At 41.6% G+C, this 13,172-nt stretch overlaps 1 protein-coding gene across 1 annotated transcript in view; it reads left to right on the forward strand.

The window, feature by feature from the left end:
- Positions 1-13,172, forward strand: part of LOC136708758 (golgin subfamily A member 6-like protein 22) — a 117,230-nt gene that overhangs the window by 81,704 nt on the left and 22,354 nt on the right. Inside the window, exons 21-22 of the mRNA XM_066683533.1 lie at positions 1,883-2,000; positions 6,346-6,457. Coding sequence (XP_066539630.1) covers positions 1,883-2,000; positions 6,346-6,457 — 230 coding nt within the window. The remainder of the gene's footprint in view (positions 1-1,882; positions 2,001-6,345; positions 6,458-13,172) is intronic.

Here is a 13,172-nt window from a genome sequence, read left to right on the forward strand (position 1 = left end):
TTCTTTACAAGAATCTATTGATCACTTTATATCAAAGGCGTATGTTTGACATAGGATTACCTGCCAGTTTGAACATTAGGTACACTGTGTTATAGCCTGGGGCAGTTGTAAGTCTGCCAAAGGGATTGTAAATAAGGCAGCAGCTGTGAGTGCCTCTGGCTTCGAATCAACTCCAGCTCGAACCCAAGGCAAAGGTAAACTTTTTTTTGATGCAATTTTTAACCCCATTTGCTTGCATATGCCTGGTACCTATGGTGTTTAAATTTAAACCCCCACCCTCGGAAGCTTGGGACGACCCACTGATGACCGTTTTCTGTAGTCCAGTTTTCCTGTAGGAAACGCCACACACCCGTACAAAACCCACAGATGTTGAGTATTAAAAACATGGGAAAGGAAAGCAGCATACATGCTCATACTCCGGCTTTATTCTCCACTAAAGCCTGTCAGAATTAAACATGCTCCTTCCACCTCTCCCTCCCCTCGCGGCGAAAACCCCTGGCTTTTAGATTTCAGGCTCGGACTGCAGCGAAAAAAAACATTATTCTATTACTTCCAGCACTCTAACCTCTACCTGCGTGCACTACGTTCTCCAAGCAGGAGCACGGGCCCTATCAACAATTAATTGCTCTCCACCACTCTCTCCCAGGATGGGCAATGTCAACGGGGCGATATTGAATCAGCGCCACAGTTCTCTTTATTTATTTATTTTTGTATTTATTTTTCTGCTTTTTAATTTTTTTTACTTTATTTTTGTGTCCAAATCTGAATTTCTAAGCACTTTCCTCTCCACCTTCTCCTATTGATTATTTAGATTATAAAACATTTTACCTTGAGGTTCTGTAATCTAGCTGAGGCTGGCTGTACAGGCTTTGTGTTTGTACATTGTTAAATATTTAGCGATTTTTTTTTTTCCTTCCAATGGCTCCTCAATTTCCTGCGGCTCCCAATTTAAACAGTTTGGGCCATGCAATGCCATAAATTAATCATGCCTGGCAATAGATTTTAGTATTCACTTTTTTTTTTAGCCCTCATCTCACTCCTTCAAGCCAGCCCAACACACACACACACGCACACACACACACACAAGAAAAGAAAAATAGACCAGTCCAGCAGGTAAGCCCTTCTAGCATTCTCTCTTTGTGTATCCACTACTTCCTAAAGCTGCTGCGTACTAAAATAACACACCCCTCTGTACACTGAATGGCACTGTTCTCTCTGAGGTTTACTCCACTCCAGGCTGTGTTCAATTCCACAAATTGTCCCTCACTACAGCCCACATCTAAAGGCGCCATGTCAGCGCGACATGGCGGCAATCAGTAGGTGTTTTGCATGCACACTCAATACATTAGCCATAAGACCAGAACAAGGTTCTTTTTTCCCTTTAATATTAGATTTCCCAAAGAAAGAAAAAGCCAGGCTTGTGTTCTTCACTGTTTGTGTTTGGGTTCAAAGTAAAGAGTGCCATCTATTGGAGACTGGAAATATTCCTCTCTCTCCTGTAAACACAACAAAAGACTCATCCTCCACTGTGCAGTGGCATGGACAAATACAGTGTTTAAATATAAATTTTATTGCAAAACAGCAGCATTTCCCAAGTTTGTTTTCTGTGAAGTATAAATAATATATTTAGCGCTCTGGCGCTGTGCTTATTTTTACATTAAAAACACAAATCTCAAATGATTTATTAGGATTTGGACTTAATTGGGTTTTCTAATAATAATCGAAAAAATATGTTATTAAAATAATAATAATAATAAATTAAATATATATATCTAAGTAGTAATTATATGAGAAAATCTAATTTGTGCTGTCTGTCTCACTCCATATATCTAACTCTCTCACTTGTTTGTGTGTGTGTGTGTGTGTGTGTGTGTGTATGTAGCAGGACAGGAGGAGAAGGCAGTGTTGTTTTGGTCCAGCTGGAGGAGCACAGAGGAGCAGCTGAGTCAGAATCTGGAGTACAGAGAGAAGCAGGACAAATATGAACCTGCCCAGTTACAGTAAGTTACAGCATATTAATACACTACACCATGTATCATATAAAAGTTACAGCTACATCACTGGTGCCAGCTCACCTGGCTTTAAAAATATTCCAAAAAATATTACGTGGAAGGTGACAATAGTTCAAAGATTTTGTAAAAGATAATAAAACCACTCCTTACAAGCAAAACACACAGGGACAGCACTATCTTACCCAGCAACAGTAAAATACAGTAACCCAGCTGACCACCAACTCACCCGGCTACCGTACAGTACAGTAACGCCACAGACCACTCAGCTGCAATAAGATACAGTAACACCATATAACAACGTATGATTCATAAAAGATACAGTTACACCATTTGCCCCAATACAATGCGGTAGAGTAAGAAATAGTACCAGTCCATAAAACTACTGTGAATACAGTTGTACCATCAAGTATTCCCTCAGCTTGTTTATTTAGGCTTGCTATACATATTAATAAGGTATTTTTACGGGTATATACATAGTAATAATCAATCCTGATCATCTAAAGCTCAGCGAAACCACCAACCTACGAAGATACAGTAACACCATTGACCACTTAAACACTTTTGACCCTCAGCGCAGTCAGCTACAGTGAGATACAGTAACACCATTGACCACCAACACTCACAGTTATATTAAGATATAGCAACATCATTGACCACCATCACTCAGCTACTGACAGATCAATACACCATTCACCAGCCCCATACACACACAACCGCAGTGTGTTACAGTAACACATATGGCCATCTGACATGAAGGTAAGATACTGTGTCTCACCCAAACTGTACTGAAGCATTACCTTTACACACACTCTCTTTCTGTCTCTCAACTCCACACAGCCCTAATACGCCAGTCTCAACAATGCTTAGCTATAGAGGATCAGCTGCTCAGTTACAGTAAGCTCCCGTTATTCTCTCGCTGGCTGTAGCCTGGCAGGAGAAGTGTGTCTGCCTTGCCTTGTGTACGGAGAGGCAGCGTGTTTAAACAGCATCTGTGTGTAATCTGTGTACAGTGTTCGTCAGTTCCAAACCAGCATGCGCTCATGTAACTAGTGTTTTGCCCTTTGGAGTATTTAGTTTGATCTTTGCTTGCCGGCTGACTTAATCAGTCTTATTTAGGATTTCATTGCCTTTTTTTTATCCCCCCCTCTCCCTTTCTTTTTTTGGAAGTTGTTAACATGCGCACCCACAGGTGGCTCGACTGGATCCCACATTCTTCCCCACAGCACACAAATGTCGATTATTAGGCTAAGCATGATGCAAAATGTCTTTCAGCTGTGTCTGGGAACCCCCCTGTTTCCCCCTTTCTCTCTTTCCCCTCCCTCCTCCTCTGTCATCTCATGCAAACTGCCTTTCCATTTCCCCCACACTGCAATTACAAGGCCCTGTTTTTCTGGCACAGTGCATGCTGTGAAGGCAGTCTTATGTAGTCCAATCTGTTAGCATTAGCAAAAGTCTGAGCTCAAATTCAAACCAGACTGGCCGGTTAGTGCGTAAGCCAGGGGTGGGCAATTTAATGAAAAGTTATCCTCATTGTGATTTCATGTCACAGTACTCTTTCTGTTCTAGGATTACACAACGTTTATTGTAACAACAGCAAACATGTTTAAGTCAGAAGACACTGTTCATTTATTTAATATTCATTTTAAAAAAAAACTAAATTAATCTGTTTATTGTCAGGATGTATTACTTAGTCATCATTTAGTCAGAGGTTTTAACTGTGTGTTAATGTTTTCAGAGGTTTGAGAAATGTGTAAAATCATTCAGTTTGTTTTGTTTGGATTCTGAGAAGCAGAAAATGCAACCAATTCCTCAGAGTTCCTTTGAAAAACAGAAATCAAGTGTCCTGGACAAAAAATAAAAAAATTAAATGAAATGAAATTTTTATTTAAGTGTTGAGGCATCTGTGTAATTTTATGTGAAGAAGCTTTTTACAGATTGGTAATAGATGGGTAAAAATACGGTGTTATTAAGGTACCAAAATGTATTTACCAAAAAATATATAATATATAATTGCAACATTAAATAGGTTTATAATATTATAGAAATCAATCCCAAAAGAATGCAGAAGTTCTGCTGCAGTTATGTTATTAGTGCTACAAAAAAATACTCATTAAAATACTCATTTACTTATTCCTACTTTGTTATATCCTTAAATGGTCAGCTTCAATGTGATTATACTGACAGTTAATGTGATTCACACCAACAGAATGAACATCAGTGTGGACTGTTTCTCACACTGTTTCCCAAGTCACTTGCACACTCACACCTGTGGAAAATGTCACACCCACATTGAGTTCCTCAGACACACACACACACACCTGTGAACACACTTGCATGGCAGATTCACCTATCAGCATGTGCTTTTGGTTTGTGGGAGGAAACCCACACGGACACAGGGAGGACACACCACACACACAGTGACCCAAGGCAATGGTTGAATCCACAATGCCAGGACGGCTGAGCTGTGTCACAGTTGTTGGCGGAGCTGTGTTGACCTGTTGCGCAACCATGCTGTCCATAACTTGTATTAATCATGCAGTTTATGCACAGTATTATAATTCTTTAATTATTATTTAAAGTAATTTTCTTACGCTTTCAACAAAACCAAATATCAGGCCACGTACCGCGTGTCATGAAAGTGTTTCAAGAAGTTGCTGGAAATGTCATGGCATACGACTTAATATTCTCAGCCCTCCCCTCCCTGGCTTTTACGTGTGCTGACCGGACTAACGTCTGAACCTTCTATTAGAGCCATTTCTGCTTCTTATCCACCACAGGCTGCAATTATTCATACGCCATCATTCAAACAGCCGCAACCTTTCCAGCCCCATCATATGCTCTGACTGATTGTGTCTGAATAGGCATTTGTGACGTGTGTATTTAACTCTCTTTTTTCCTCTTAACCCCCCCCCCACCCCAAACCCCACCCCTTGCTCCATTTGACTGCACTAATGCAGGCGAGAGGCAGAGGCGCGCGTGTTTGCACCCCACGGAATGTCCAGTGGAGGTTGTGGAAATTGTAATAATTTGTCGTATTGATCTTTTCGCCACGGCAGCCGGTTCCCATTGTGGCGAAGCAGAAATAGACACTTCATCGATTGCCTCTTTACTGCCGTACTTCCAGGCCTGGGAATGGGGCTTCCTGCTGCTCCAGGGCCCATTGTCTCCCACGCCTGGAGACTTCAATGACCTCTGACAGAATAAAAAAAAATAAAAAACATGAAGAATACATTCCCCCCAAAAACTAACAGCCTCCTTTTGAAAAAGAGGGAGAAATGAAACAGCACTTTAATCCTGAGGGGCATCGATGCCAGGCCCAGTCACTGCTCCCTCTGCTTTCGGATTAGAGCCTGTTTCCTGACCGGGCTGGTGTGCTGAGGGTCATTATGCTTGATTTAGTGTTCTTGAGTTACAGTCCAAGTGCAGCGGATGCAGTGTGAATGCCAGTGATTGGGCTGCTGGAGAATTTTTCACTCAAACCCTGCACTGAATGTGAATTATCGAGTTTAACAATCAGCTACCACTCCGGATGTAATTTTTGATTGATCAGAGCCGCGATGACCGATATAAAAGCCGAGAGTGTTCTGAAAGAATATGCCAGTTACCCATTTTTCAGTGTGGGTCTCACATCGTTGTGTACGTTAAACCAGCCGTAGTGTTGCTTTTCTTTTGTTGGCCGTGAAGCGAAGTTGACAGTGTTGATCGTCGCAAAATGTCGACGTGATTTTCTTTTTGCTCAGAGATGGTTTACTTTAAAAAAAGAGACACCCTGTAATGTTTGTAATGCTCAAATAACACACATGGTCACACCGAGAGCCTGCAGTGCACTACAGGAAGTATAGTCTGGTGATATGACTTCTGTGGAGATACACCTTGAAAGACAGAGGACGCAGTAATAAGAGATGAACCAAAGAAAGTCATTAGAAAATTCAGCACTTAGTCAGGAGTCATATGTAACAAACGGGTTTGTATATTTGTAATAATTATTGAGGGGTTAAAGGAAAACTAGGTAAGATTTAATATAATTTTTGCCCCTGGGGTTCCCTTAGTGTAATTCATTTTTACAGCACTGTACTGAAATCAGTGGGAAAGGAGAAAGAGTGCTTTCCTACCCACCTCCAAAAGTTACATAGTGCAGTTTCTGCAGTGCTGAGCGTGGAGAAGCAATGACAGAGGTTCTGTACTCTCTATTACAGACCAGTGCAGCATCACAATGATTCTGAAGCTGTAATCTTAAAGTGAAAATATCACAGTGTTCCTTTAATCAAAAGAATGATCGAGAACAGAGAAAAAGTGGTTAATGTTTGTGTGAAATCTGCATTTGTATTTACAGGAATATTCTACAGAGTTCTCAGAAGTCTTCATGCGAATCTGTAGAAGGCACAGCGGAGCAGCAGAGGCACAGCTGCAAGAACTCGACAGAAAGACAGAAGGCCAGAGAGCAGGTAACCAACAGAAACACACATATACACACATCCTCACACAGTCACGCTCACGCTCGTGCAGCCCTCTGGCCTCTCACACCGCGCTTCACTCTCCGAACATACATAAGGGCCGGCAGGGTCTGTCCTCACGCTTTTCACTCCCAGCTGTAAAGGTCAGCATTGTCCAAGGCCCAACATGCGAGACTCCAGCGCTCACACACAAACACACACACACACACACACAACGGCTCTCAGCTCGGGCCCACAACTCTGGCCGTGTTTGTTTATTTATTTATACGATTTATGCGTGCACCTCGAGCCGCTTGTCTGCGGCCGTCATCTCTCCAGGATGAAGCGCGGTGGCGGATTTGGAGGGTTGCAGGCGTCTGATTAGCGGAGAACGTCATGTGGCAGCACGGGGATTATCTTGTTCTAATATGGGAGGACTAACTGTGGAAAGGTACTTTGGAGTCCTAATTCCAACTTGTAATATTTCATAATGTCTTACATGTGGGAATCAGATTGGATAAGTGTTGTCAGGTAGGGCCTTCACAAAGCCTTGAGACTTAATTAATCCAGGTCTCTGCAAGTTTCTTTGAAATCATTTAAATTCCCCTCAACTTCTCTCTCTCTCTCTCTCTCTCTCTCTCTCTCTCTCTCTCTCTCTCTCTCTCTCTCACTCTCTCTCTCTCTCTTTTTTTTTTTCCAAGGGTTAGGAACCTGAATAATTCAGACTTGTCTTTCCCTCTCTCTCTCTTTGCTCTGTAAGGTGGTTAAATATGCCGTACGCCTCACTGAGGTAAAGCTGGGGGGAGCTTAAGCACGACTGATGGGAGAGATTGGGATCATTTTCATGTGCCGTTTGCTCTGTGATGGACCTCGCTGACGCCCGCTAATTACAGCAGGCCGAGCCGGTGTCATATCGACCACCCAGTGCTCTGATCTACCTCAACCCCCCGTCACCTCGGAAAAGAGAGAACCAGAGAGAGTAAGAGACAGAGAGAGAGGGCTAATCAACTTCCTCACACCTTCACCTCACACTGCCACTTATTCTAGTTTGGATAAAGCATATATATGCTTATATATATATATATATATATATATATATTTACTGATTTGCTTTTCTCTGCACACCTGAAAGAATCCCCCCCCCCACCACCAGCCTTAGGCATTGTCAAACCTTCATAGATTGAGCCACATCAGTATGTCATCACAGCAGAGCACCAGCCTTGACTACAGTAAATGGTTGATTCAGACGTATTCCGTCCATTTGCTCCTCATTTATTCGGAACACTATCCATAGCTGTGCTTATTTTAGGCAAAATTGCCACCTGCATTGCAAATGAATTGCACTATCGGGGCCTTAAAAAAGATGGAGCGTCTCCGGCTAGCCGATCAAAGCTTTTAAATAGTAAAAACAGCGACAGGCTTTGTAGGCAGCGAAGATAAATCCATATTACAAATTGCTTTTGTGAGATCTGGATGAGCAGCCGATTTTTTAGTATTGAACTTTCGTCCCATTCAGTGGCCACAGTGGGGAAAGGATACTGATCCTCTAAAGGATCAATATGAGCCTGGACTCCATGGAGCGCTCTCTCTCTCTCTCTCTCTCTCTCTCTCTCTCTCTCTCTCTCTGCTCTACAGCTTTATGAAGGGAAAAAGACCCACACGCACACCCACAGACACACATATCCACAGGAAGACCTTGAACATACTGTAAGGATCAGGGGGCAGCTGGAGTACTAGGCATCTCTATGTGCAGCTATTTGGCCTCTCTGGTCATTCCTTTATTACTTTACACAGCTCTATGCTGAAGTCAGAGCACCCTTCACTTATTCAATGTGCTGTCAAAACAACCATTAAGTACAAGTTATTAATTTTCCAGCATCATGAAAAAATGCAGCAGATGTATGTTTCATATTTAATTGAAAATTACCCAGAAGCCTCAAGAACTAAAGATAAGATCAAATATTTCTGCCTTAAGTGTGCCCACACTTTACCTTGATTACAGCTTCCATTCCGTTCAAGAGACTCCATTAAGAATTTCCAAGAATTTCTGCAGGATTTTTTTCCCCATACCTTCAAAGGTCAGTTTTAAAAGTTGACTGCGTTTTATGCTTACATTTCATCTAATGCCGAACCTACTCTGTGATGACGAGGTCTAGGTTCTGATAACACCAGACCTTATTGGATTTGCAGGTTTACATAGGGGTTGGACAATGAAACTGAAACACCTGTCATTTTAGTGTGGGAGGTTTCATGGTTAAATTGGAGCAGCCTGGTGGCCAGTCTTCATTAACTGCACATTGCACCAGTAAGAGCAGAGTGTGAAAGTTCAATTAGCAGAGGGTAAGAGCACAGTTTTGCTCAAAATATTGCAATGCACACAACATTATGGGTGACATACCAGAGTTCAAAAGAGGGCAAATTGTTGGGCATGTCTTGCTGGCGCATCTGTGACCAAGACAGCAAGTCTTTGTGATGTATCAAGAGCCACGGTATCCAGGGTAATGTCAGCATACCACCAAGAAGGACGAAACACATCCAACAGGATTAACTGTGGACGCAAGAGGAAGCTGTCTGTGAGGGATGTTCGGGTGCTAACGCAGATTGTATCCAAAAAACATAAAACCACGGCTGCCCAAATCACGGCAGAATTTCCACCAGAACTGTCCGTCAGGAGCTCCACAGGGTCAATATACACGGCCGGGCTGCTATAGCCAAACCTTTGGTCACTCATGCCAATGCCAAACCTCGGTTTCAATGGTGCAAGGAGCGCAAATGTTGGGCTGTGGACAATGTGAAACATGTATTGTTCTCTGATGAGTCCACCTTTACTGTTTTCCACTTTGGGGTGTTTTGGAGGAGGAGCGAGTCAGGAAACGTTTCCTTCCACCAGCATCACGTAGTGACCTGGCCACTATCCTGCAAGAAGAATGGCTTAAAATCCCTCTGACCACTGTGCAGGACTTGTATATGTCATTCCCAAGATGAACTGACGCTGTATTGGCCACAAAAGAAGGCCCTACACCATACTAATAAATTATTGTGGTCTAAAACCAGGTGTTTCAGTTTCATTGTCCAAACCCTGAATATTTTTCTACATCCATTCTTCTGTAAAAACTCCATATTGTTTCATTTTTTATGCTATTTTATAATCTGCACACTTTTGGAAAACTTAACATTATCCTATAGCTCATGTCCTTGGAAATATTTCCTAAATAACAAGTTTTTAATAGTTGATTTCATTGGAAATAATTGAAGGGTGGTCTCTGAGTTTTGCACAATGCTATATTTCTGTATTTCTGTGTTTGTATAGATTGGTTCATCATGTACAATTTTCTATAGAATCATCAACATTAGCTGTGATGTATGTTTGATTGTGTTTTTTAGCGCAGCCTCATTACACACAATGACTGAATCGGATGTACATTAAATAATTTCAGTGGAATATTCCTTGATGTGTTTTTTTTTTCCTTATTCAGTCCTGCCATCTGAAAGGAAGTGTGGACAGAATGTGTGGACTGATCTTCTCTTTCTCATTCTCTCGCTTCTCTTTCCCTTTCTCTTCCTCTCTCTCTCTCTCTCTCTCTCTCTCTCTCTCTCTCTCTCTCTCTCTCTCTCGCTCGCTCTCTCATCGTCTCTGTGATGGCATCATTACTCCACACACCGCATCGGCCGTCAAATTAGCATGCTGTGTTTTTAATGATCCACCTCATCTGCCAAATAAACCGTGCCCATTGGCTCATTATTGATCTTCATTTACCCTGATTGGTCCCACTCACCGGAATGGCAGCCTTTGGAAAATCCTTTGGAAACGCACAGCGGGCTTGAGGCCTAGACTGTGAGTGAGAGAAAGAAGAAGAAAAAGAGTTAAAGGCCTATGGGCAAAACATATACATTTTTAACCGTTTCCTAGTTAGAATGTTGCTAGAATGACTCAGGGGCATCCTAAAACCGCCGTACACCAGCAAAATTACCATGCACCAGCAAGGCTATTATCAACTACTCCTTCACAATGATTACACGCACATACATATACCTAATGTGAGTGTACTAAGTATTTATCTTTTTTCTGGCCAAAGAAAGGGCAGGTGCAGGATGAGGACAGGGAAATGCTGCAGCAGTAAGTCCAATCAGAAAGCATTTGACCAATAAAACGGTTAATGTCACTGTTCTTCTAGTTATCTCTGACTGCGAACAGCACAGTGAAATCAAACAGAGACAAACATTAACTGCTTTTAATATCCGAGAGCAATCACAAAATGGGTGCAGCCCAATGGGACAAAAGCTAGTGTGGCTGTTATATCTCCGGGGTCCTGGGGTTGTGGGCACAATTCACGCCTCACATCACTGTCTGTGCAGAGTTTGATGTGTTCTCCCTGTGTCTGCATGGGTTTCTTGCAGGTGCTTTGGTTTCCTCCCACAGTCCAAATGTTTACCCCACACTCACCACAGACTCTCCTCTGTGACACTGCCTAGCTCCTCCTTAAGTCACTGAACGGTAGCTTGCCGTGCAGCCAACTTCTTCTTGAGTGCCTTCATTTCCTCTCCTCATATCGCTCCTTGTAGAGTGGCATAATTCTACAAGTCTGTGTGATGTCTTTCAATATTATATTTCTTAAGAATAGCGGGGGCTTCTCCACAAATGAAGCCTGCTAGCTTTCCTTTTCAAGAAAAGAACTCTGTTGTCTGTTTTTGCTTGAAAGAAATGACACTCATCATGGACTTTCCATCGCCTAGACACCTTTTGCAAACTACATTTTATGAATGCAAGATACACAGTTATTGTATGAAACTGGATTCATCGTTCTTGCAGTTCACTGGATCATTCAATTCATTCCAAGCATTTATTTTATTTGCGTAACAACTACTGTCTATTGCAGAAAGAAAACCATACAGCCAATAAAAATCTTGGTGACATCTTGTGGGTAAAACATGTTTGAGTGGAGGGCTATTAATTGTTTGCAAGCTGCAGGTCTGAATCAGTCAAGGTTGTCAGTTTTAGCAACTGAACTAGTTTCATTCAACAATTTATTTCTACTATTTTAACAGTGTTGTGCTTGCAACAAAGAGTTGTTTTGAAAGAATGTGCTTGTGGGCGGAGCAAGGTTTGATCAATTAATGCACCTAAGGTGCTTCTTGACTCCTTACTACTTTGTTAATGGAATGCTTTCCCATTTTATTCAGTTTCCTGAGATTTCCCCTCAGGTCATCACATTTGCATTATTTTTGCATATGGTAATATTATAGTTGGGGTGATCATTAAAAGGCATGTGGTTTTACAACGTGCTTAAGTGCAACACAGTGTAACGTCGCCACATGTTTTTAATGCACTGTAGCCATGAGTGCTCCTTAATAATCAGCAAATAGCAACGTGAATGGGGCATATTTCTCTACTTTCCCTCTTTGAGTTCATTTAATTAGCCACTTATATTAAAGGTAATACTTGTCTGCTGTGCTCAGTGATTGCATTTTTCTCATCATAGGAAATTAGTTTTTCAGACAAAAAATAAAAGGCTTAAAAATGAGCAACGGAGGAATGTGCTTTGGAGGTTAGTTTGTAATCTCGAGCAGCGAAGAGCAAGGCTTTACACTGTGTTTCACCACATTCTAGCTTTTTACACAGCCTTTTCTCCCCCTTTCCGTGTGTTTCCATCTTCATTTATATTAATTTCACAAATCTCTCCCCGAATGAGGGGAGGTGTCGCCCACCCACCCCCTGCACCCCTGGGACTGATGTTTTAATTTAGCTTGACTTCACTGTAATAAAATTTTATAACACTCTTTTATTAGGTGTTAATATTACACTACCTCTCCCTCTACTACAGCTTTATCTAATTGCTTTCATTAGCACCACAGGCCCTATTCTGGCTGCTGAGGATGACACTTAGCTGCTCACTCATTCGCTCGCCCGCTCTTACACCACCTTTACTGCTCGACTAGCTGTTATAATGTGCCGTTAGCATGAGTAAGTGTCACATTTGTGCAAATTTATGAGATATAACCTGTATATTCTTTCTTTAATTCAAGCATGAGTTCCGGGGTTGGAGTAAAGAAACGATCACAACAAAAGCTTCTTCATTCCTTTCAGTCAACATGCATTGTTTAACACTTAAAATTGTAGTTAACGCCAGTAATAATAAAACGAGTGTAATTGTGTAATGTGTTTGCACTCAAAATACATATACAAGCAGAGAAAACAATCATTCTAAACTTTAAATACCACATGTATGCTTGTAACTATATTGCTTGTGATGGAAGTTATTGCCATGCTGGTAGTTGTTATTTGTTTGTCTAGTATGTCACCCCTTAGACTTTAAAGCTACATGTGTATTTCAGACTTCAGGACAATTTTAAATAAATGTTTTCAGCCGTGTTTCAATTTGAGATTAAATAAAACAGGAAATATCTACAGTGCGACTTTTTTATGTCACTCCTTTATCTGTTCTGATATGGGCCTTGAAGCCTGGGTCTGAGTCAAGGAATGTTAGCTCTTGGGTCACAGTGCACTTTCCATCATTTGGACAAAAAAGACAGAAAATTAAAGTGTTTCTATAGCACAGATGTGGCCCAATTGATGAAATCTATTGGGTTTTCATGGCTTAGCCGTGTTTTGAGGGTGAAGCCGTTTGCCCTTCAGCATCATATCCTTCTAGATGGCACAAAATACATCACATACATGCTGCTCTTTTTTTTTTTGGGAGGGGGATGGCTTATGTTGAGCCTGGTGCCC

Source organism: Hoplias malabaricus, chromosome 1 (genome assembly GCF_029633855.1).
Source record: "Hoplias malabaricus isolate fHopMal1 chromosome 1, fHopMal1.hap1, whole genome shotgun sequence".
NCBI lineage: Eukaryota > Metazoa > Chordata > Actinopteri > Characiformes > Erythrinidae > Hoplias > Hoplias malabaricus.